Below are 25,913 nucleotides of genomic sequence, written 5' to 3'. Positions count from 1 at the left end.
CATCAGGTTGCTCAGAGCCCCATCCAGCCTGACCTGAGTGTTTCCAGGGATGGGGCATCCACCACCTTTCTGGGTCATCTGTTTCAGTGCCTCACCACCTTTATCATAAAAATCTTCTTCATTATATCTAATCTAGATCTCCCCTCTGGATTTCACATACAACTGTTTTTAAAAGACTTATTCTCTGCACGCTTTGAGGAAGGTTGGGTTGTACTTGAAAACAGCAGCATTCACACTTTCTGAAGGTGTGAGGTAGCTGTAGCACTCCATGTCAGTATCCATTCTATTCTTTCCCTAAGGTCCCTATTTCGGGCAACTTTTTTCACTAAGGGATTAGGAATGGACTTAAGATTCTACAAATCATAACTACTTTATCAAAAACAAGGAGTAGAAGCAAGATGATCATTAAATTCAAAACTAAACCAAGAAAAAGTCAAAGTTATTTACTGTTTACATATTACCCAACAAAACAGTCATTTTTGTGTTGTTATTCTCAATGACTGTATTAACACTGCCCCCGTAGTTGAGCATAGCATAGAGGATCAAGGATGGCCAGTACAATGCAAGAACCACACAACAATACCACTGCAAGATCTTCAGTTTTTACTTTGCCACCACTCCTCCAATTAATAAGAACAAAACTAAAATCACTTCCACAGTACACTGGGAGAATGTCACACACAGCAACGTTATATTTTGCTTGATAAAGAGCAGCATCAGAAACAGCAATCAGAGATTGAAAAGTTGATCAGAGCTTCTTAATTCCAACCACTCCACTAGATCAGTTCATCTTCAAATGTGTCGCAGAGAAATACTGCTAGACTTTTAAAACTTGATAAAATAGAAGACTGATATTAAGAATAAAAGCATGAAAGATATATTTCCTTTTTCTACTTGCAAACAGAAAGCTTCATTTTAAAGTAATCAGTATTTAGCTTTCACAGCATACAATTCTCTTCTAGATGAAAAAGGAGGTTTGGTGCTCTACTCAGATTTTCAGTGGAGATGCAAGATTATGCACAGTTGTGTTTCTATTTTGTTGGGTTTTTTTGTTTGTTTTTGATTTGCACAAAGTTCTTTAGTCACTTGTTTTTTAAGACCAAAGGTAACTGAACTTACTTTGTTATGCAACTTGGATTTCCCAGCATGTCACCAAAGCCCCCTGCTGGTTGAGACCCATTTCTTGTGATATCCAATTGTATTTACTGAGATAGATAGAGCCATATTCCACATACTTTAAATGAAAAAAGTCTAGTCTCTTCCATATATGAAGTCATTATTTTGTTAATTTAACAGTTTACTTATTACAGCACACAGTTTGACTTCTAGTTTTGGCCTGGGTGAAGAGGGAGGGGAGGCTCACTGATACTGTTTCCATTCACAATTTTAAAGTAGTTTTACTAGTAGCAATAGGGGAAAAAATAAGGACTCTCCTAGAGTGCTTTCTCAGTAAATTATATGTAATTTCTTGGACAAATAAAAATACTAAAACATAAAAGCTCTGAATCATACAAAATATGACCACCTCAGCTATACTAGCCTAGTATGTGCAGACAATTGGAGATGCTGTCAGACCATCCTCAGAGGCAGTGACATGCCATTCTCCCAGTGCCAGCCTGATGCATGAGCCAAGTTAAAAAACAAAACAAACAAAAAAACAAAACACACTGAGGCATCACCATATGCTCACTGTGTTTTCCATTTTGGCATTCCCAGTCAACCACTCTCTCGACATTGGTAGTTGACATTCACCACTGCACCAACAAAGTCAGTAGCAGCAAGTCTGTATTGTTGTTTTTAAAGCAGCTACACACCCAGTGCTATTCATTAAATATAGGTGGGTCTCCATCAGTTGAAAACGTGGACACTTTCTTTCCGTGATTCTGCACGTGATCTTCATTCATTTTCTCCAAGGCTTCAATCTAGAGAGCCAAAAAATAAACTCATGTTGAAATTAGGAAGCCTTGCTTGCTACAGAATGTCTCAAAATAGTATGAAAAATGTGTATGTAGATAATTGATCAGGTACATACAACATTTCACTTATTCTGTCTCATATATGGTGCAATATGCTTTGGAAACAGTTCAAAACATCTGTTTTCAGAAGTTAATACAAGGAATAGCACTTCCTCACAGCTTCATACCATACAACAACTGAAGAGTTATGGAAAAGACAGGGTGATTCTTAAGACTTCAGCTGTATTCCTCAAAGTACATAAGCATCTATTTCCCCACCACTAATTATCTCTGCTGTAATTCAGCCAATCCAACAATGCTGGAGAAATTCCAAGTAATATTAAGATTACAAATCCACTGTAATCACTGTCAACAGTGAAAGCAGGACACTGTCAAACATTTTGTACAATCAAAGTAACACAGTATCATAGCTTATTTTATTCTTTGCATTGTTAGTTTGGATTACTTCCTCTTGCACTCCATGGGAGGTAATTTTATTCACTCCAGTCTAAAGCTTAAGTTAAAGGATGGACTGCTCAACTTCACCAATATGTAAACAGCAATAAGACTTTCCTATAAAACCATAGGTAAAAAAAGATGACAAACTCCTACACACCAAAGCTCATAATGCAGTCTGTGAGACAACCTCCCCCTCAGTAAATCAATCAGTAACTTAATCTTGGAACAGTCTAAGAAATTCTTACGACTATTTTGCTTCCTTCATCAGTTTAAGGACTTGCACCACAAGTTAAATGCTCTGACCTGTTTATGCTGGACAAGCATAAACCTGCAATGTTATTAAGATTCAAGGAGAATTGTTATGTAGCCTTAATTTAATCAGTAGGTGGGGAATTTTTGATAACTTAAGTGTCTGTGAATAGGATGCATCCCTTGAGGAGTGATAACAAAAACTTGACAGTTAAAAGTGAAAGGTCACCAAGTATTCCTAGTCTATATTTAGATTAGCATGATTTCATAGGCTGATATTAGGCCTGAAGATTGAAGATGCCAGCCTATAATCTTTAAAGAAAGTTAAAATTTAAAACATGAAAAATAAGCAGCAATTTATTCATTTTAAAACAGCTTTCCTTTCTTAGAGTAACCGTTAATACATGTTAGGCAAGACAACTACACTATCTTTTAAATGCAAATAGATCCAGAGTTTCTGAAAACCGTTTCTACGAGGAGGAAATAATCAGCATTTAAAAGAGAGGTGCAAAATGATTACTGAAGTTATACTCACATTAATCATACAAGCTAAACTTGGTAAGTTCAGTATTGCAATGGATACAAGCTAACCAAATTGAAATGTTAAACACGAAGTTATACCTCTGCTTGGAAGTCTACTTCATTTTCAGCTGTAATATTTAAACCTGAGACAGCATTGAAGAGTTCACGTTCGTTAAGTGCTTCTGCCACACCTCCTTTCTGGAAGAACTACATCAAATAAAAAGCACACATTAAACACTTCACTAGAGAAAGCAAAATATTTCTCTTTCCCGACAAGTTATAATTTAGAAGTTTACAGACAAAACCATGTTTTTGCCTTTGCTGACCTACAGGTAACAACTGAGGGAAGTTTTAAATCCACCGGTACTGTTTTATTCTACCTCAGATTTTGCCTTTCAGAGAAGAACACCATCAGTACTGACATCATGCAGAAATAACCTCATACAAATCCAGCCACAATTATTTTGTGGAGTTATACTGACTGATTTTTAATTAATTCTGAATTTCACAGCCGCTGTTGTATCTTAGGAAGACATCAGTTTTAACAGAGGATTGTCAGCTGAAGAGGTCCTACCTGCGAAACATTCCTACAGTCTCTGAATAAGAACTCAAGTCCATGAGGATGAGTTGGCTCCACAGACTGACTGACATCAATAAGCCAAACCTGTAAGCAGAGATAGCAATTCACTTGCATTAACATTCCGTATTAGGCAAAACCTTTTCTTCCTACTTCATTAAAAATATGCTCACCTTTCCATCATGCCAAAGCATGTTGTATTCACTCAGATCAGCGTGGACCAGATTACACTCTTTATACAACTGTTGCATCATCTGCAAGGAACCAAACCAATGAAGGATGCGTGCTAAATTCCAAATAAACAACATTTGCACAACTGTAACACAACAAAGTGCTTCCCCACCCACACAATTTATATAATTTCTTCCAAGCCTTCAATCAAATTTCACGTGGATTTGCAGTTTCGGTGAACTGCCAGCAAATTAAGCTTTTATCCCTGACCTTAGCTTTGTCAAGTCAGAAGAATCAGACTGGTAAACCCACATCAGCTCTGCCAGCAGTCTGTGCGCATTAGACAGATAAACACATTCTCTAAATATATCTGTCACTCTTGTCCAATCACTCAGGGAAAAGAAGGCTCAGTTTTAGAATCCTAATTAGTACTGATACTCTTTTCATTGGAAATAGGGTTGCGTTGCTCTACCAGACTAAATTTGACATACACATCATTCATAGCACCAAACTGCTGTAGGTTTTTGTTTGCTTTTATGACTGTGGGAAATTAATAGGGAGCAGACATTTAGAAGGTACCTGTCTGAACCACGTACAGTAGAACACATGCCTATGAACACATTCTAATTCATTCTCTCATTTCTACACTCATTTTTTTTTAAATGGGTGCGTTATTCACCAAAGCATGATTAATTATCATCAGTTAAGTGTTTTGTAAACCCAGAAAGAGAAGTTTCTAAACCAAATACTGCTTCTACAAAAGGGGGACTACTTGCTTGTGAGTTCTCTGCTGCAAAATACCCTGGCACCAAGTTCCAGCATGTCTTCTACTTAGAAGTTTTTTTTCCCCCCCCTCTAGTGCTTCGTTTATTTTAAGTAACTCATTAAACAGCAGTAAAATAAGCCTTTGGACTCCATACTTGGAAACTGATCCAAGCATCCTGGAAAGTAAATAAAAGCTGATTTGTCCTTTAAGTTATTCCAAAACAAAACACCACATCAGCATTGCCTTACATTAAGAACTTGATAGTAGGCCTTTTTCATATCTTCACTATTAAGTTTTACATCCTTTAGTTTAGGTGCTGGGACTTGATCCTGGCCAATGAAAGACATAACCAAGACGTGTTTCTTAAGGATAACCACTTGAGGACAAGGAATTCCTGCATTTTGCATTCTGTGGATAAAAAAAAAATTGACACTGATTAAGAAAAAAACCAAAGCCATAACAATAAAAAAAGTCTAGTTACTGCTTGTTCATTTCCAGGCTGCGTGGGAGAGATCTGATCCAGAAGTAAGTAGTCTTTGAAATAGACAGGATTGTTAGTTGATTATATATTTCACACTGGATAACTCAGACTTTAGAGTCCTAAGTGGGCCTAAAAATGGTAATGGAAAACTTTTTTTTTTTTTTTTTTTTTTTTTTTTACAGCTAGAGGCTGTTAATTTCACAGGCTTATAAATTCTTCTGCCAAATCCCCAAAGATGCCTGTGATTCATTAAACTGTAAGAAACCAGATGCTTATTCAGTCTATGCCAACATCAAATCTAGAATTCTACCCAGACACAGTCTGACATCCTAAAGTAGGAAACCAACAAGAATTTGATAAAATAGACTTTTTTTTTACCTCGTTAAGTTATGCATTTCTTTCTCAGCCCACATGCGAATAATCTTCCGTGGATTCAATTTACTGAAGCGGTCTTTGAATCTGTAGTCATCCTTGATGTATTTGTCACGGTTCTTGAATTCATTAAGAGTCGTCTTAAACACTTTAATGGCACATTCTGAAGGTATAACTTTATCATCTTCAGTTGCGCTTCTCATGGAAAGAGTCAAGCACACAATAAAATTAACTATTCACATCCTTACAAGAAAATGCACAGTTGCTTTATTGCTTTTCATGCTCTTTGTTTTCTCTTTTTTAAAATCATGCAAGATAAAGTGATTTTTAACATGAGAGGAAAAGATTTGATTTTGTATCAAGCTTGAAAGTCACTTTAAGTTAAGTTTGTAAGAGCTGTTCAGTTAAGCTTAAATACAAAATATTTGATTTTTGGAACTTCAATCACATGTTGCTTATCAAACAGGTTCCATCTCCCAGCTTGTGAAAATTTTAATTAAGTATCATAGCTAACAATAGCCATGTTAACAGATGTAATTACTTCAAGTACATTACAAGTGAAAAAAGATCCATGTATTAGAGCAATAAAAGTAGCGTCACCATGTTTTGTTAAGCACCTCAAAATACAATGCCCTTTGAATAACAGTAAGCAAAAGGTTGCTCTTACCACTATTCAGGCAGAGGTCAAGCAGAAGAAAACAACCAACCAACCTTTCCCCCACCCCAACTCATCTCACTCCTGACATCTCTAAATGGGTTATCTGAATTTGGGTTTTATTAATTCCTTCTTAACGTACTTTAAATGAGCACTGTTTCAGTGTGCTACCGTCTCAAATGCACAACAATTCTTTAAGCATGGTAGTCTCTAGAACCAGAGACTTGCACAAATTGCCAAGTGAACAGCATCCTAACGGCAACCATCTGGGTAACCCAAAAATAAGAGAGCGTGCCTCTCACTAAGCCACATAGACGGAGCTACTAACAGTGCTCTGTATGGAAAGACAATCTTCAGGTAGCCCAAGACCATCATGATGGCTTTCTAGTTCAGGATAGGTCAGTGGAAACAGACCTCCGAACCTCCACAGAAAGCTGCAGTTGACTTGCCCCCAGCTCATTTCCAAGGAAGAAAATGGAGATTTTTTTTTTTTTAATAATTCGAAATAGGCACCATTTGGCTTGCAGAACTTATCACTGTCTGCATACACATGAACTAAAAGTTTAAGTCCTGGGAATAAAAATGAAATAAAAGCAGATTGTTCAAATATGTTGTGGTTTCTCCTTCTTTGGCTCTTTCTGGCACTTCAGGCTACTGTCAGTACCAAACAATATACTTACTTTCCTCCATACGCATGAAAAACAACAGATTCTTTCCCTGTGCTGATGCAGCCCGTGATGGTCTCCAGCATTCCACCATTGACCATCTTGTACAGAAGTAAACGTGTTTTAGGATCCACTGCTTTCTCCTACAGGTGAGAAATGAATACATGAATTATTAAAATAACCCTTCACTTTCACAATGAGTTTATAGTACTTATATACTATAGGTGCCTAACTGCATGCAAAGAATAGCATATTGAAAGTGCTCTCTCCATTGATGGGATGATGAGGGAGAAAAATACATTGTCAGCTGCATAGCACCCAGTATTTTATCAGTTCTGCATACAGTACATACAGTGTTATCACACAACCATAGAATCTCAGGCTGGCTGAGGGGCAGGGGACTGCGTCTAGGCAGCTGCTGAAGATCTCCGAGGAGGTGACTCTACAGCCTCAGGGAAATTTGTGCCAGAGCCAGACAGAAACTCTTATATTCCAGTTACACACATTGCCTCTTGTTTTGGCACCAGACACTGCTGAAGAGAGCCTAACTCCAATCTCTCTGCAAGCTCCCTTCTGGTATTTATACATCTGATGAGACACCCTCGAGCCTCTTCTCCAGGCTGAACAGCCCCAGATCTCCCAGCCTTGCCAGATACTTGCTTTAGCGTCTCAGTGGCCCTCTGCTAAACTCTGTCCATGTCTCTCTTGTACCGTAGAGCTGAGAACTGGACCCAGTACTCCAGGTGCAGCCCCACCAACGCTAAGCTGAGGGGAAGAGTCACCACTCTTGACCTACTGGCAATACCTTGCCTAAAGCAGCCCAGGATGCTGTCAGCCTTCTTGACTGCAAGGGCATGCTGCTGGCTCATGTTCACCTCGCTGTCTACCAGGTCCTTTTCCGCCAGGCTGCTTTCCACCTAGGTGGCCCCCGGCACATCCTGGTGCCAGGAGCTGTTCTACACCAGCGCAGGACTTGGCACCTCTCCTTGCTGAACTGTAGGAGACGGTTGCCTGCCCACCTCTCCAGATTGTCAAGATCCCTCTGGATGGCTGCATGGCCCTCTGGTGAGCCAGCCACCTCCCCCTGACCCCCTAGATTCACATCATCCAGATTTTACTGAGGGTGCACTCTCCCGCGTGGTCCAGTTTACTCCTTAAGAGCACTTTCTACAGTGCTTTCAAGAATCATAATATCCCAAATACTATTTTTCTATCAGCTACAATAAAGTAAAACATTCAGGTTTGAAAGACTTCACAGCAGGAATTACCACAGGCATAGCCTTAATGAGTGAATCTAGAGCCATCTACTGACTTCCTAAATTAAGTAAAAATTTACTTAGTCACCTCATCTTCCTGAAACTTGCTATGAGGACAGATGTTTGAGGCCGCGTGCTTCAGAGTACTTGTTCTCTAGATGATTTCTATACTTAATCTCTAAGCAGTGTACTCATTTTAGCAGAGTAAGAGGCAGGTTTAAAAAGAACTGTTTTACTAAAAATGGTATTTATCAAGGAATTACCATAACAGCATTTTACTGTTATGTAAGATAAAGAGACTTGAAAAACATACTGCAGTGGAGTGCTCCTTCTTTTCATGGAGCCTTGCACTTCGACGTTCCTCAGAGTACGCATGCTGCTTTAAGGCATTGAAGACTTGATTTGACAGCTTCAAGTCCATCCCAATTCCATCCCCAACTTGAAACTCTGGTGCAAACTGCAAATAGAGATAACTGAAGTTTAAGTATTGTTACTAGCAGACAACAGTTGGCACAAGCAGAGATTTCTCATTCTCATCTGCAAAAAATCTAGGGCAGATTAGGACCTAAGGGACAACATGCCACAAACTGAGTTTCAAAGCGTCAAAAAAATATTGCTCTAAGCTCAGAACTCAGTTCCACCCAAACTGATATAATATTACCTAACATCCTGTCAAATAGCACTTGCAGCATTTCCTTATTTAGAGCAGCAACACCATTTATGTTAAAGAAAACAGAAGGCACATACTATGGATAAGTAGACTGAAAAGCTGAACGTCAAACCACTAAGTTACTTAACTAAGCAGGCAAAATTAACACAAAAAAAGAATTAGGTTACATGATAGCTGTACTATGCAGGAATAACCTTCATTTTTTATTTGCCTGTGTTCCAGACTTGCTGATAGCTTTGTTTTGTCAAAACAGTTCTGTATAAGTTCTTGAAATATATAATTAAACTCTTACCAAATGATTAAAAAAAAAAAAGGGGGGGGGGGGGGAAGAAAACACAAATCAAACTGCCAGCTTGAAGAACTAACCAAGCTGCCTTCATCTGATTGAGGAAATAAAAACGCAGCACCATAATACATTAGCAAAGACAGGCAAACATTACTCCTTAATTAAATTTCAGCATTCTGGTTTCATATATACAGAGTGAATTTTCCCAGGCTTTCGCTTACGTTTTCCATACGAGCGGTGTTCTTTCTTCCACAAACCACTTCATCATGTTTAGTAGTAATGTCTTTTCCTTTCCCTATGAAACCCTTTTTTGGCGTAACAGTAGGTTTATCTGCCAGCATTAAGAAAAAATACATCAAACTTGACATCAAAGCAAACATAACTAATGCTCACAAAGACTGGGTAGTACTACCACATACCTGCCCTATAAGGATCATGCCGAGTATCCTGCCAATCAACTTCATCCTCTGAGCTGTCACTGTCAAAGGGATGCACCTTCCGATAATTTTCAAAGGATATGGAAACTTAAGAAACAAAACAAATAAGCATGTCTGTGATTATCAAGTATTTGCTACTCCCTCACAGCTCTGTCACCATAACTAGAATGCTACAAATATTTCCAAAGCAAAAAATACCTTTGCTATCCCCGTTGAATTTCTTCTCTTCACGCCGAAGCTGTGCATCATATTCCCTGTCAAATTCCATCTGCAGCATCTGAGCTAGCATTAGGTCACTAGAAGTGTCAACGTTTTCTCCTGTAATAAATGGTCCTTCTGCAACACTATGTAAAATGAAAAAACAAAGTAAAAAAACGAAAGTAATCTACATAGAAACACTGCTTTATACGATTTGACCACTCTGTACAAAAAAGCCTAGTGCAGAGCTGTATAGAAACTAGTGGATCTTAACAGCGACCCTCTAAATTCTTTTTGCCACTCCTTTACAAGGCAAACATTACTTCAATGTCTTGGTTTACCATTCTGCAAGCAGCATGATGCTTGATTTTCAAGATGCCCCTTATGAAAGAGAAAGAATACAGCTACAAAGATATACAGAGAAAATAAACACAGTATATATTAAAAAATAAAAACCAAAGACTCATAGAATCGTTTGAGTTGGAAGGGATCCTTAAAGGTCATCTGGTCCAAATCTCCTGCAACAAATTGGGACACCTACAGCTACCTCAGAGCCCCATCCAGCCTGACCTTGAGTGTCTCCAGAGATGGGGCATCAACGACCTCTCTGGGCAACCTGTCCTAGTGCTTCACCACATTTATCGTAAAAAAAACAACCAATCGAGATCTTCCCTCTTTCAGCTTGAAACCGTTTTCCCCTTGTCCTGTCACAACAGACCCTGCTAAGGAGTCTGTCCCCTTCTTTCTTATAGCCCCCCTTTAGATAATGAAAGGCTGCTATCAGGTCTCCTTGGAATCTTCTTTCCTCCAGGCTGAACTGCCCCAGCTCTCCCAGCCTGTACTGGTAGGGAAGGTGGTCCATCCCTTGGATCATTTTTGTGGCCCTCCTCTAGACATGCTCTAACAAGTTCAGAATTGTATAATCAGCATTGCATTGTTCTGCTTCACAGAAAAGACCAAAGGTAGAATTTGTATGAATTTAGGTCCAGTAAACTCTTGTCAGTAAGCTTTTAGAGTTTTAAAAATGCTCAGAAAATACAAGTTGTACACAACCTGACAGTTTTCAAACTGAACTTGTACATACGTAACAGTCTCTAAAAAAAAGAAGAAATTACATTTCTGACAACTTTTCTCAAAACACAGCTTATGGACTGACTCAAAGCAATCAAAACAATAGAAAAGAAATAGCAAGGAAGGAGGAGTGGCGACAGAAGAGTCTCTAATGAAGAGTTTTAACTGGAGAAGCCATCTTCAATGGAAAGGCAGAGTCAGGAAATAGCAGGCAAAGCACTTACTATGCTGCTCCACTACAAACACACTGCACAGAGGATGACAGATGATAGAGACTTACAACTGTAGAGCTCACTAATCCAGGATTTTAAACTTACGCAACTACTTCAGGAAAAGCAGCATTTTCTTCCTCCAGCTGCAGTTCTTTCGCAAGCTGTTCACTCATCACATCAGCAAGGGAACACGATATTGAGGCAGTTTTTGGAGTTCCCCAGGGACACTGCAAATAAACGTTTTACTCAAGTCAGTGAGAAACGCAGTGGCAACCTTGATAACCAGGACAATTAGCTACCCGTGGCTCTAAAACAAGCTGGTGTAATCCCATAAGAGCATGTGTTCTCTATACACTGAAGGAAGCATGAGGAACTGTGGCACACGGAATATCTCAAGGAGTAGCTCCATACACCCAGAAGGGTGTGACTGAAACGACATCGATGGGCATTTCCTAATAGACAAGGAAAAAATAAGCTTCGCCACCACATAAGGACAGAAAGAAGTCTTCCCACAAAGTTTGTTTACAAGTTCACGCCGTGAAGGTGCCTTCAGAGACAAAGAAGCCCGCACGCAGCTTTGCTCTGAAGAAGGAGGGCTGGAATCCAGGCAGCTTGCGGCTCGCTGCCCCGACAGCCCAACCAACAACACCCCGCGAGGCCTCAGCGTTCGGGAAGAAGGGCCCCGTTTATCGGGCTCTCCACGAGAAGATAAGTCCCGGCCGCCGCCGGGGCCTGTCCGAGCCCAGCAGGCCGCCACGCCGCCCCCCGCTCACCTTGCTCTGCCATGCGGGGCCTGGCCCGGCCTCGGGGGCGGCGGCGACTCCTACCGGGTCCATCTGCGCACGGAAAGGCGGAGCGGGAGGAGAACGGCAGCGGCGACGGGAGTTCTCGGGCGGGCGGCAGCGATCTGAACTCGCAGCTTTCCGGGTTCGGCCTCGATCCCCGTACCGTCACCGGCAGAGCCGTTCCCCATTGGCCGGCGGGCGGGGCGGGACGCGCCTTCCGGTGATGTCAGCGGGGTGGTGGTGCCAGGGGAGGGAAAAGAAAGGCGAAAGGTCGCTTTTGGTTGGGGAAGTAATCGTGGAAGGGGGTGGGGGTGGTAGCAGAAGGGAGTGGGTGTATTTGATCGTGTAATCGAACGACCCGCAAATACAAAATTAATATAGGTGTTTTGCGTGTGATCCTATGCCTGTTGCACCTCCATTTTAAGTGTCACGTTCACCTGGAAAACATGTGGTGATTGAGATGCCCCTTTTTCAGGGCAGGGCCAGTTTCCTGGCACTTTGCAGCAATGCAGCCCCCCTGTATGCATGGACAACCACGAACTTCCCACTGGACAGTGGGAAACAAGCCGCTGGATGGCAGGGAATCAGCCCCACAGCTGGCTTTCTCAGGGAGGAGAAATGGGGCAGGATTGCACAGCCCACTGGCATCCCCTGGCCAGGACGGGGGATGTTCCGTGTGTGATATCTGCAGGGCAGTCCCCACAGGTGCCACTGACCTTGGCTCTCAGGCATGCAAGGATTGGTGTTCTCGGCCAAAGTTCATCTGATGTCATTAGCGACCAGCAATGACGTAAGAAGTTACAGTCTCTCAAGGCAAGTCTCTCAAGTCTTTCTTCTGGTGTTCACTGCTGCAGAAAGTCCTGCCTGCAGTACAGGGCAGGCATCAAGGCACTAGTACCCCCTGAACCAGGCTGGTAACTCCTGAACCAGGCCCTAACTCCCAAACCAGGCGATGACTCCTATACCAGACCAATAACTCCTGAACCAGACCGTGACTCCTTTCCGGGCCTGTAGCTCCTGAACCAGTCCGGTAGCTCCTGCCAATGCACAATCCATAGGCACCACACAGATGTGCACCGGGGATGCACAAGGAAAGCTTGGTTCTAATACTGCAGTAGCAATGTGGTTCTTGTCCTCTCCACCCCTGGCCCTGACAGAAGGAAATTCTTTCTTTTCCTCTGCAGCGCCTTTTGGGGTTAAAAGGCTGCTGCCATGCCCCCTTCAAACTGCTTCTTTGGCTGAACTTGTCAGTTAAATAAGCGAGCAGAATGTCAAAGCAATGTCCTGGTGCACTGAGAAAATTTAGCACTCTGGCATAACTGTACAAGCACCAATTAAGAAAACTTGACGTTTTGGTTCAAAAAAACCCACATTACTTACTATTAATTTGTCTCATTATTCCATTTTTAATTTTCAGAAATAAGTGTTTCACATTCCTCAGTTCTGCAATCTAATTTAGGATTCAAAGCAAGTCCTCTTCAGATAAACATTACATGACTGAGGCCTTAAGCCCATGACCTCTCCAGTGAAGGGGTCAAACCTTGAACTGAATTCTGCTGAGATGTTCTGCAAAATCACATGTGAACAAAATAATTTGCTGCATACTCACATCTCCTAAACAACAGCAACAAAAAAGTTACAAATCTGGATAGAGCAGAAACTTCCCTTAACTTTACTCAAAATATTTTTGAAGTTTTTTAGTAATTAGTGGTAGAGGCACCATCCCTGGAGGTGCTAAAGAAAGGTGTAGATGTGGTACTGAGGGACATGGGTTATTGGGAAACATTGGTGGTAGGTGGACGGTTGGACTAGATGATCTTGGAGATCTTTTCCAACCTTAATGGTTCTGTGGTTGTGTGATCTTCATTCTTTAATCTGCACTTAAAGAGATTTACAACAATTCAAACCTGCCTCTGCATTTTGCTGTAGGAAAATATATAATCTTTGTCTGGGTCTCCCACTTTTAATAAGAAATACCACAAGAAACATGATGAGAGAGATCAGTGTAATATTTTCTATGAAAACCATACTTTTCTAAATTAAAAAACCACAAGTATTCTTATCACGTACTTACATTACTCCTTGTAGATGCCAGTAAACTTTCCTTATTCTTTCTGAAAGCCTTACAGGCTGAATTTGTGTCACGATGAAAAGTACATTTTGCCTACGTCCTGGTGTTCAAAGCTCTCTAAGTCAATGCCTGCAAAGTGGAAATGCTGTAACACCAACACCATCCATTACATGGCCCAGGATGGACCAAACCTGTCAGCGCTAGGAATCAGATGTCAGTTTTGGGCTGTCTCCTTACAAACCACACAAGATTGCATCTCATGTACCAAACTGCTTGAATTTGTCTTGGTGCAGCTTCTAACCTGCCTGCAGACTTTGTCTTTTGAGGCTTTAGCCTCAGAGCAGGTTAAACGGGTTCATCTTATGGCCTAGATTTGCCCTCTGCTCTACCACTGAGTTTCCCCTGTCCCTCCCCAGTTTAGGACTCACTCACTAGTCCCTTACTTGTGTGCCTTTATTCTCTGCTCCTGAAATAGAGTGTGCACGTACAGAGAGAACCCTGCACTTTGCCTGCTGAGCAAAGTCAAGATGAGAGCAGCACAGATAGGGCCTTGCTTGTACCTGGTCTGGCAAGAGTGAGGCTTGCAATAAAATGACGCCCAGTGACGGTAACTGGGTAGGACGTGTCTGTCACTGCTGCACTACCTCTCTGTGATATTTAGGGCTTACACGTCACTGGTGTACATAAGCACAGCTGTAAAAATATGTTGCTTACTCTTGGTTTCAATTTGCTTTATTTATTTATTTATTTATATTTTCTTTTCCCTGGGAGGCTCACTGCAATAAGTATGTCCAAACAATGTGAGTTAAGCCATAAAGGCTGCAGTTCCTGAAATGACTCTTCATTAAATTTGTTGAGCGGCTGAAGGCAGAGAGCACACAGGAGTAGCTCTGGTTGAGTTCTGAGCATTTATTGATTATGCTTTACCATTAAGCTTTTCTGAACTTGTTGAACATACATAATACTGCAATATTACAGCTAATATTAAATACAAAGGAAGCGGTTTATATCTGTTGAGATACACAATGAAAAAAAGGCCAAAAAAGGCAATAAAAAGCAAAAAAAAAAATCAAAAAGTGCAAAAAGACGGGCTGCCGAATGTAACAGAGCATTGGGGCGGTGGGGGGTGCAGCGTTCGGTGGACCCCACCGTGCAGCATCGCCCCTTTAAGGAGGGAGGCGCCACAGGAGCTGCCGCCGCGCCGCGATGGCCGCCGCGGGCGGTGCGGGGCTCGGCGGGCGGCGGTGACCGATGTACCTGAAGCGGCCGGCGGGCGGCCTCGCCTTCTGCCTTTTCTACCTGGCGTCCTGCTTCACCAATAAGGTGAGCGCGTTCCCGAGCGGCCGGGCTGCGGTGTGCTCTGCGCGGCGGTGCCCCGGGAGGCGCGGCTGTCTAGCAGCCGCGGTGTTCGCAGTCGTTCTCAACCGAAATGGCCGCAGCGTGCCCAGTAGTGTAGTACTTTAACTTAGTTTGAAATAGTTTGCATTGTATGGCGCAGGAAATACAGTGGCCGCTCCTTCCTGTCCAGTTTATTGTAGAACTTCAGAATGGCCTGGGCTGAAAGGGACCTTAGAGCCTACCCAGCTCCAATCCCTGCCGTGGGCAGGGCTGCCCCCCACCAGCTCAGCTGCCCAGGGCCCCACCCAACCTGGCCTTGAGTGCCTCCAGGGGTGGGACACCACAGCTTCTCCGGGCAGCTGTGCCAGTGCCTCACTGCCCTCTGAGTGAAAAGTTTCCCCCCACATCTAACCTACATCCCCCCTCGTTCATTTAAAACCATACCCCCTTGTTCTGTCGCTGTTGACCTGTGTGAAAAGTTGTTTCCCCTCCTGTTTATAAATCTCCTTTTAAATAGCGGAAGGTCACATACGTATTTCTGCCTTATAGATGCATACGTATACGCACATGGTGGGAAGAGGCATCCATCTATACAGACCCTGCAAAGCAAAGGCACAAAGGCTACTTCTGCAGCTTACTACATCTTCACAGGGCTTTATGGGCTACTTAATATTTTACACACAAGTGTGTGAACAGTGTTAAGTCAGTAAAAATGAAGTGATGCCAAAGGATGCCTCTTTGGGATGATATAATTTTACTTTTCAACTTCTTATATCTTTCTGTTCCTCTACATCCTTTTCCTAATCGGTGCACAGTGCAGAGTGTTCTCGGCAAGTGAAGGAGAAGCAGCAGGTCTCCCTCTGCACTGCTCAGTGTGCCTGCTCCATGCCTCATGTAATTCAGTGTCTGCTCCCTGCAAGCGGGGTCTGGAAAACTTACAGAAAACATTCAGGCTGTTTCTTGTCTGTTTATTTTCTTTGTTTTGGTAGGAGCTTCTTGTATTCTGTTGCTTTTGCGATTGCGTGCTAATGTTATAACTCTGTGTATGTTTGATGTCCATTAATTTGGTATTTGTTTTCCAGTATGTCCTGTCTGTCCTGAAATTTACCTACCCTACCCTTTTTCAAGGGTAAGTACCATTTTAAGAATACAGTTGTTTGAAAAATGATTTCAGTTAATAAATTCAGTCAGTAAATGTCTTGCTGTTCCATGCTGGAGCTAACTTTGGTACTTCATTTCATTACTGGCTTTTGCTGTCAAGTGAGCTTACTTCATGAAGCCTTGGTAAAGCAGGCATTCGTTTGTCTTGGTTAGTTTTTAAGCATCATGGTGGTGATTTAGTTAATATATGTAGACTCCATCAGTTCCTGGTTCTCTGCAAATGTTATGCTTCCGTGTAGAAAAGTGGCAATTGTAGTGCAGCTTGTCTAAATTGGGAATGGCACTTGTGTATAGCATGTGGATTTGCTGTATTCTTTTCCAGTATGCTGATGAAAGCTGGCCTTTAACCTGTCTTTAGGCATACACCAATACAGCGCTGCTTATTTTTCATGCTTAGCCTTTGTTGTAGCTGTGTGTCGTAAGTCCCTATCATATCTTAATGAGAAATTTAATGCTTTGCCAAATATGCATATATTGTCAGTGTTAATAATTTGTGAGGTGTTTAGTGAAATTCTGGTCTATTATATTCCAATCTTCTTCCATTTGCTCTTTGGAGACACTGGTTAAATCTGTGGACACTGGATATCTTTCATTCTTTTATTGCTACTTAGCGTGGGTTGTGTTTTTACCTGACTTGCAGCTCCAGGACTGTAATTACTTCTAGGAATAACTCCCTTGGGAATCTCCAGTTGAGCGTACTCAGCTCTATTAAATATGCAACAAGTGCTTCCTTCCATTCTGTCGCATGTGTGCAAACAGCCTCTCGGACAAGGCTTTTAGCACATGCAAAAAGGGTTTTGAGTAATGTACGTAAAATATGAGCCTGGTAAGTCAACACTATAAAAAAGCATTTGCTCTATGGCTTTTTTTGATCTGTGTTACCACATTTACTTATTTTTTCCTGTTGTTTGAAAATGCATCTCAGCATCTTAGTAATTCTGTTTTTGAAAGGTGACCATTTCTTTGAAAATTAAGTGACTCAGGTACACTTTCATCTAGAGCTAAGGTAGCTGAGCAAAGGAACAAAGGAGTGTTATGCCCACTTCGCACTGTTCATTGATGTTGTTTTTGTTCCCTGTATAACCTAAGACTGTATCACACAGTGCTGAGGATTTGGAACTCTTAATAACTTCAAGCTCTGTCCTTAAAAGCTGAGATGATACTAAATTTTTCACATAAAGTTGATGGGAATTCATCGCTGGTTTGGAATAGAGCACGATCAAGCCTTCAACAAATGAGGGATATCTGGCATCAAGCTCTTGTATGCCCCAAAGTCCAAAAAAGATGAAGTGAGCTGTGATAGTGGTGTTGGATGTTCATCAAACCCTTGTGAACAGTGAACTCACTCTTTTCTGACTGTGTCCAGCTGCATGTCGTGTTGCATATAGCGTTTATGTGTGTATGAGAGAGAGATTAAATAATTGCTTAAATGCATTGCAGTGACTGGGGATTATCAATAAACCCATTTTTATACCTGATATATATATGTAGTGTGATTTAACACTGTAGCACAGTATCTCTGTCTGAGCTGTGCTAGATGTTTGGATATTTTTACCTAAGAAGCACCTCCCTGGAAACCAGTAACCTGAAGAAGAAGGAAACTGGTCATTTATTATAAAGCTTAAAAAAATCACTGTGCATCAATACTGATTTTAAATTATCTGCAAGGATTGCTAAGGCCTTGCATACTACTTCTGTAGTACACTAAGGAATGCCGTTGTTATAGGATAAGTGATTAGATAGATAAGTCAATTCAGAATGCGTGTAATTGTTTTATAGCATTTAAATGAGAAAACCACAATATTCTGGTTTAGATGCTGTTATCTGGCTGTAAATGTTTTTGGTTTTTTTCTCTAGAGGCTCTGAAGCAGAGGCTCATGCAGTGTGATGATTTGATTGTTGATGGCACTTCAATTACTGCATGCTACATGCCATTTGATGTATAGGGAGTGTGTAATCTAGGCCCAGCATGAATAACAACGAGAAGTCATAAAGCTAATGTTTGAAATTACCAGGACTGCACACTTCAGCCTTGGGGCTTATTAGTTCATTGAGCTGAGATCAGTCTGTGAATCCTGAAATCATATTTATATGCTCTAGCAATAACAGTTTATATATGAACAGATGTTTATTTCTTGTCACAATCCTTGCATCACTTGCATCTTTAGGTTGTCGTGGCTTTAACATCACTGTGATTATTGTAAATATTTTGTTGGAAGAAACAATAAAATGGGGATTCAATAACATGTCTGAGGAAATCAAAGTAGATGGTTCTTTATAAAACGCTTGAAATATGAGGGGAAAGCACCAGAGTAGTAGAAGAACTGAAGGATAAGACAGCCCACGAAACAAAAAATTTAAAGAGTAGTGCCATTTCTGGTAGCCTGGAGAAACAGTAGATAATTGTAGTCCTGTGTGTGCTCTGAGAAATTCTAGGGATTTTAAGGTCATGCTTCACATGGTTTAAAAAAAAAGCAAATGATTTAGGGATACTGTTTTGTTTCTATTTCAGGTGGCAGACATTAGTTGGTGGAATTCTGCTTCATGTCTCCTGGAAGTTGGGCTGGGTGGAGATAAGCTTGTGTTCAAGGTACTGTGAAGTTTTCAGTATCTGCTAAGTACTTACTTTTTGTAGTTTAGTAGTTTAGCAAGTCATTAACTTGCTGAAAAGCAGGATGATGTCTTTGTCTGTATGTGTGTGTTCTGCCTCACTAGTGTTGGAGAGATCTTATGTTTCAGTCTAATCAGTGTTCAGTCACACACTTGCACAGATTACTAATATAGAGAGGATTCAATTTTGCCTTGGCAAGATAATGAAAAAAGCATAACCACTAGAGAAGGCTACAAGGGTAATGTATCCAGTCTTTTTTTTTGCATCTCCTCCCTGGATCATCTGGAAAATACCAGGAGAGGAACCTCAGTAATGCGTTCATTGACACCCCCTTCCCTAAAATCTCAGCACAGTGCAGTCAGCAAATGTGATCTGCCGCCTTCTCTGTAAGATTTTGGGCTCATAAATGGAAGTCATTTACCATTATGCATATTTCTATATACATAAGTGCACAACAAGAGTAGCCAGTGCAGTGTACAGGACTGATGCAACGACCAGACTCCAAATTCAGTTGTTCTTTGGTGGATCGAGATCGTCTGCTTGAACTGAGTGTGACTACCATTTAGAAGAGTTACCCAGAAGATCGTACTCTGCTCGGAGAGATCCATTCTGTACTATGGAACGTGGCATCTCCTTTACATTTCACAAAATAGCATGAGATGTGTGCCCATAGCAATTGTTGAGTCCCCGTTGCTGGAGATACTCAGAAGTTTTCCAAGTGACCTGAACAATGTGTCTTTAATCTGAAGCCAGGCTTTCAGGCTAGATGACTGTCAGAATTTCCTTTTAATATAGTTTTTATCAGTGATTTGTATTAACAAGTGACAGCTGATGAATTTTCTGTTTGGAACGTAAGCAGTAGACTTGCAAAACTGAAGCTCCTCATTGAGAGTGAAATCTCTGTGTACATGTGTGAGGAGAACCAGGCTAAGTTCTGTTTTTATGTGCATGCAGGTGTCCACATCCCCACTGAAACCTAAACAAAGTTGTAAATGGAAACAAAAATGAACTTCCTGTCTTTTATCTGCAGTATAGATAAAATGCGGATATGGAGTTCAAAGCTGTCATTGATTTTGGCAGAGGCAGGACTAGGCTCCAAACTTTGCTTAAGTGACAGTTACTGGTATATACGGTCACCAAATTTATACTGTTTATGCATATTTTGTCTTTGCAGTACAGCTTAAAGGGCAAAGGAGTACAGCCATCACTTATGGCCTTTTTAATTCAGCTTTTCATCACTATTTGAGAAACTACTTTTGCTTTAAGTTAAAGAAGCCGAATAATTTTTCCAGCTTAGAAAAGATATTTTCATTTTTCCATAACTTGAAAGATGTCAAAGATAACACTGCACAAGAACCACTTTCCAGTGTTGAAGAGGACTTTTTTTGTATGAGAAAACTGTGGTGTAAACTTAGTTTATGTTTTGAAGATTGAGACTTCAGGCCACTAGATGTCAGCATACTCTAGGGAAACTGGTTAAAATACATCTTGGGAAAGGTTTGTGGTGATTTTCTGGAACAGGCATTCTGAACTAGCTGTGGACCAAACGATACGGTCAGAATTAATTGTTTGGCTATAATTCAGACTAGTACTTAAGCATGAATTTAAATCTGCCTTTCTTCAGAAGGATTAAGTGCATGCTTTGTTGAACTCGACTTTCAGCATAGATCTCTATCTAAAAAAAAAAACAAAAAAAAAAAAACAAAAAAAAACCACCAAACAAACAAAAAACCCCGTAGTATTTCAAAGCTTCTCTCCATCATCTCCTCTCAATCTGCTTCACCTTGCAAAGATGTTTTCCCAATGTACTGAGAAGGGCTTTTTTTTCCCTCTCTTCCAGCATCTTCGTCTCTGTATCTATCTTTTCGGTGTACATGTAGAATATTTAAGAATACTATTTCCGGTTCCCAGTCTTCTCATACTGGAAGGAATAAACTGTTACCCATCTGTGTAGTTCCACGAAGCCCGGAGTATTTCTGTTCTGCAGACAGATCTCATGTGCTTTCTGAGCCGGTTCAAGGTACACCAAAGTATTTCAGAAGAATTATTTTACTACCTAGATTTCACCACGCTTTGTCTGAAGGTTATGACAAAGTCAGGAATACTAGCTTCACAATAAATAGCAAATAAAAACAAATAAAAGTCCTCGGTTCTATTAAACAAATTATTTACAGTAATTACTCTTTGGTTTGATGGCTATCTTGCTTTTTATCTGTTTTTCTTCAGTACTGCCAACTGCAAGAGGTTCTCACCATCCCTGTTGCTTCTACAAGGTGAATAGTGACTGTCTGCAAAACTTGTGCCCAGAACAGGGACTCAGTGGAGCACAGAAGAATGTGTGTAGCATCCACACAATGCTTCCAGTGCCATGATCTGCTGCCCACCTTCTGCCTAACACCTGTAGGCACTTAAGTCCTGTGTTCTGGTTGGCATTTCTTCTACTGTTGAATTTTTCCCAGCTCAGAAACTTGCGTAAACCAAAACTTCAAAGTCTGGTTTTAGGGAAGCTACCCGCTGACTTAAATGGGCTTTGAATCTAGCCCTGCAACATAAATTCATCAGCTTTTTTTTTTTTTTTTACATCACTAAACTTGCGTGTTTTGCACGTACATTGCTTTCTTGCCAACATAAGAAGCTGCTATTTGGTTTGCATACAAGACAGATTGTTGGTGCTGACACGTTACATCAAACATCCATGCATTCTTTTTCAGTCCTGAAATTCCCACTTGGCTGCATAAAATTCTCCTGTCGCATCATGGGAAAAGCATCTCAAGTCCTTTTCCATTGCTCTTCACAGCACTTCATTGGAAACGGAGACATATTTGGGATGCCTAGAATTTAGTGGTGGGGAACATGAAAGAGTGATATTTTTATGCACTAAATGGAAATTCAGTTTTCATCTTGTTTTCCTTTCTTCTTCCCAGCCCTCCCTTCTCTTTTTCCCTTCCTTCTTTCTTCAATTAGTGCAAGTCCAGTTGGGGTGGGTTTTTTTTTTTTTTTTTTCTGTGGCTGGTATCTGATGTGAACTCATTGGTAATGAGGCATGACAGTTTTAGGTCCTGATCTTTAAAGAGTGAATTGTTATTTCAGCAAAAGGATCTAAAGACCATTCTTTTGTTGCTCTTGTTTTTTTACTAAATATCTTAGAAAATTATGTAAAGAAAGAGAATGTGATGTTTACTTGTTTTTTTTTTCCTTATCTTAAAGACAACAAAAATTCCTTGAGCATGTTTTATCTTATTTAGACTGTTCTATTTTCACCCTTATTTGTCCATTTTTTTTGTACTTCATGAAGTATTGTAATATAGTGGTACCTATAGTTGCATTTTGACACTTACATGCTAATTAGAAGCATAATCCAATTTAATGAACCGCAAATACTTGGGCTTCATCTTAAAAATGAGAATTACATGCTAATACTCTCTTGACTTTAGTTCAAGACCTAGGAAGAGTGAAGGAAGGCAGCAGTGTCTTCGGTCCCGGGAAGCCTCTGAGTTAGTCCTCTAAATCTCTGTCGCTCAAAATCTTATGTTATTCTCTCTGAAGTTTACCACCTACCTGAACCTTTTTTTCTTATAAGTACCAAAATCAGAAAAGTGCAAATTCCAGTGCCCCTTCTCAAAACTGAAGCCTGACTCGACTGCCATAACCAAGATTAAATAAAAAAAACAACAACAACAAAACAAAGAAAGATCAATCTGCAGTGACTTAATTCCTCCATTAATTGTCAAACTGCCTCCAGGAGTTTGGCTTAGTCAAAGGAGTGTCATTAAGAAATCTCAAGAGACAGGCTCCCACAGAGACAATCCGATCTTCAGGAGAAATCTCTTTGTAAATCTGGCTGAGAAATGAATGTGTGGGTGGGCAAGTGTGTTTGTACATGATGAAAATGTGTGCTGTCTGCGCGAGTGCACCATTTTATGCCTTCATTTGATAGTTTTTTTTCCTTTTACAGTGCATCAAGGAAATTATTGAAATGAAATTTCTCTCCCTTAAAGCAAATAGGAGTAACTGCTATGAAATATACAGTTATTGAGGGATAAGAGACAGGGAAAGAGTAAAAAAGAATCAGAAAGAAAAGAAAAGCAGTAATGTTGTCCATCTGGGATTAGATGAAGTGGTTTATTTCTGTCTCAAGAGACTTCTTTAGTAAGTGAGAGGAATATTGAACAATCAGACAGTGAGTTTTATATGCACACTTTTGAATATATATACACATACATATGTTATATTCCTTGCAAGCAACTGCTGCTAACTGCGTATTAACAGAATGTAGAGAAATAATGAGATTTGAATTGTTTTCACAGGTCTGAAATCCTGTCCTGGCTTCCTGCGTCGGTAATTTTTGTGGGCATTATTTATGCTGGCTCTAGGGCACTGTCTAGATTGGTAAGAAACTCACAGGTAGACGTCAGTTCTGTATTGCCTCTACTTTATGAGCAAAGAATGTTCCCTTCATACAAGGGATTAATGCTGTTCTTGGGTTGGGTGGAAAAGAGAGGGGGAAGGATTCAAACAGTACGTAATCTATTAATATTGGTAGAGCAGTGGTCCAGTCTTGCAAAGTGTAGAGCAGTAACACAAAGCACAAAGTGCCTTTAGCTTTCCTTGAGCTCTCTGGCAGTCTGAAGAACTCCACATCACTCCATATTGTGGAGGGTTTTTGCAGACAGATCCGCTGTTCTGAATTGTGCAGGTAGGGAAGAAGTTAACAAAGTTACTGGCTCTAACTTTGCAAAAGGGCTACTGGGGGACATTTCTGGGGGGAATCTTTCCAAGAAGGGGATGAAAACCATTTCTGTGAGAGGCCCTGATGCTTTACAGGATTTGAAAAAATAAATTGAAAGTTGGGAAGAGATTATGGGAAGGGTTAGATTCATCAGGTTTATTATCCATTTGAACTACAATAACCTACAAAATGTTTAATCGGAGGATGTCAAATCTGCCTCCATTAAAGTTGAATGCTTTTTACTTAAGTGAGCCAGTGTTTCTCAAAAATAAAAGTAAAAAAAAAAATATGTAATACAAATAAATGAAAATACAAATATTTTAAAATAAATCAGCTACATGATTTTTTTATATTGTTATACTGCTTTTGTTGTCTGCAGGACCAGATTCTGCACTGGTTCCCTTCTGTCTTCTGTCAGCTCACCTTAAATTCCAAAGCCAGCTTGTTCCTACCAATTCCTAAACCCCAACAGGGATCAGAAGGGAATTTTTAGACAAGGCTCTTCTTGCGATGATCCTTTGAACATCCTAGTGGAGAGACAGGGCAGAAAAGGACGCTTGGTCTCTGTCCGCTCAAATAAAGCCATGAGCCTCGTCTTAGACCGCAGTGATCTTTGGGAGGCATGGCTGCATGCTTAGAAGCCATATGCCTCCAGATGAGCTCTGTCTCATGGTGATTGCGTTCACTTCCTCTTGGTTCCTTGTCAAGGCAAATCCATGGGGCTTCCCTGATATAAACTCAGGAAAGATCTTTACAGAAAGGGCTGTTTGGAAATAGCAATAAAGCCTTGGCAGCAGCATCACTTTTGCCTGCTCACCTGTGAGGTGGAGAAGGTATGAATCATATCCTCTGTTGCTATTTCTTCTTTCTGAGTCCTGTAAATTACCTTGTTTCCCTGCGCTCCCTACTCTGTGATCATTCAAGAGTAAGATGTACTGGCACGGCATCGGGCCTGTGAAAAGTTTTTGGTTTGGATCCCAAACCTTTCTTGAGGAGCATCACCCATTTCTGCTTGGTTTTTTGTTGTTTGTGGATGGACCTAGTTCTGTGGCCATGTTAGGATGAATGGCAAAAGGACAAGAAGTCTTAGGCCATAGCTAGTATGTAATGCTGGCCCCAAATTACAACCTACGTACAAGCTTTATTTTCAGTAAATTTGCCTACAACAATTTTGTGATGTGGGGAGAAGGAAAATGGACTCTCCCAAATCCTTGTACCTGAAATGGCTCACTTCACAAATGTACTTGCATGAATTGAGTTTGTTTCTAAAGTAGAAATCACATGAACTTTTTTGATCAAAACCATGGATGCCCGCTTTCAAACAGCCCTGTATGGAGACAGGAGTGTAGTTTCCATTTGTGTCTCTCTAAGAAGACTCTGCTGGCCAAGAGTTCAGGGCTGAGACTGGAAGAGTGCTGCCTAGCTCTGAGCTGTGATGCATTAGCCAAAGTATGCAAAATTGGGAGGGAAGGTTTGTACAGAGTCCATTCACCCTGCCTGCCCAAACAGTAAACCTTTCTTTTTGTTAGTATTAAGCCCACTCACAAATTTAAAAAATAATCACATCAAAGACAATAGACATATGGAGAAGGTTAACGGGGCTAGGCAAACTGGAACCATTGTTGGCTCTAAAACACATTTGAAAGAGCCAAAAACAGGGGGGAGGGAAGAAAATCCATCAAATCGGCTTCATGAAAGAAAGAATGTAAGTTTTGCTGTCATCTTACCTTATTTATGGTTATTTCTTGTATTATTTGAGGCTCAGGGTGCTTATGTTAGGTACTTCTGTTTTATTGTGTTTAGTTGTCCAGCAACAAGGTTGAGAATTGGATTCCAGAACTGATAAAGCAGGAGCTGACAACTTCATGCCAGTTGTGTTTGTGTGGTTTTCATTCACTGCTAATTTAAAGGTGTTAAGAATTATCTTGGTGAAACTGTTGTATTTATGGATCCACCCTAGTTGTTATTATGGCTTAACGTGTTTAATTAGTGATGCTTATCCTGCTTTGCGGGCAAGAAAAGAAGAATCTAGAAAATAGAGATTTCTGATTACAAAGTCGAGTCAAAGAGGTGTTTGCTGCCTGATACTTACAAAGCATGGACGTCAGTGAGAAATTAACTCATTCTCTACTCGTGATTTAAATACTATCCATAAGCAGGGAAACACTGCTTCCTGAAACTGCCTTAGCCTTTAGATTATCTTAATCGGAGCAGAT

At 40.7% G+C, this 25,913-nt stretch overlaps 2 protein-coding genes across 7 annotated transcripts in view; one reads left to right on the top strand and one right to left on the bottom strand.

Moving 5' to 3' along the window:
* On the bottom strand, nt 581-11,979 carry RIOK3 (RIO kinase 3). 2 transcript variants are annotated; one of them, XM_021385916.1, is made up of 13 exons: nt 11,776-11,979; nt 11,108-11,229; nt 9,720-9,865; nt 9,504-9,608; nt 9,306-9,415; nt 8,442-8,585; nt 6,888-7,015; nt 5,559-5,750; nt 4,948-5,107; nt 3,936-4,016; nt 3,760-3,849; nt 3,285-3,392; nt 581-1,922 (listed from the first exon to the last, which is right to left on the bottom strand). In XM_021385916.1, the coding sequence occupies exons 1-13, from the start codon at nt 11,836-11,838 to the stop codon at nt 1,821-1,823; spliced, it is 1,551 nt and encodes a 516-aa protein (XP_021241591.1). In that variant the 5' UTR covers nt 11,839-11,979; the 3' UTR covers nt 581-1,820. The 2 variants fall into 2 exon arrangements, with proteins under 2 accessions (XP_021241591.1, XP_021241592.1); XM_021385917.1 differs by having other exon boundaries at nt 5,559-5,747; nt 11,776-11,977.
* The window catches only part of TMEM241 (transmembrane protein 241), a 55,032-nt gene continuing 44,142 nt past the window's right edge, over nt 15,024-25,913 (top strand). For 3 of the 5 annotated variants that reach the window (XM_021387110.1, XM_021387109.1, XM_021387108.1), the window contains exons 1-4: nt 15,024-15,181; nt 16,279-16,325; nt 18,870-18,947; nt 23,276-23,357. In XM_021387110.1, coding sequence (XP_021242785.1) covers nt 15,110-15,181; nt 16,279-16,325; nt 18,870-18,947; nt 23,276-23,357 — 279 coding nt within the window. In that variant the 5' untranslated portion in view covers nt 15,024-15,109. The remainder of the gene's footprint in view (nt 15,182-16,278; nt 16,326-18,869; nt 18,948-23,275; nt 23,358-25,913) is intronic. The other 2 variants (XM_021387112.1, XM_021387111.1) reach the window with 2 other exon arrangements.

Source organism: Numida meleagris, chromosome 2 (assembly GCF_002078875.1).
Source record: "Numida meleagris isolate 19003 breed g44 Domestic line chromosome 2, NumMel1.0, whole genome shotgun sequence".
Taxonomy (NCBI): Eukaryota; Metazoa; Chordata; class Aves; order Galliformes; family Numididae; genus Numida; species Numida meleagris.
This window is presented reverse-complemented; position numbering and strand designations above follow the sequence as displayed.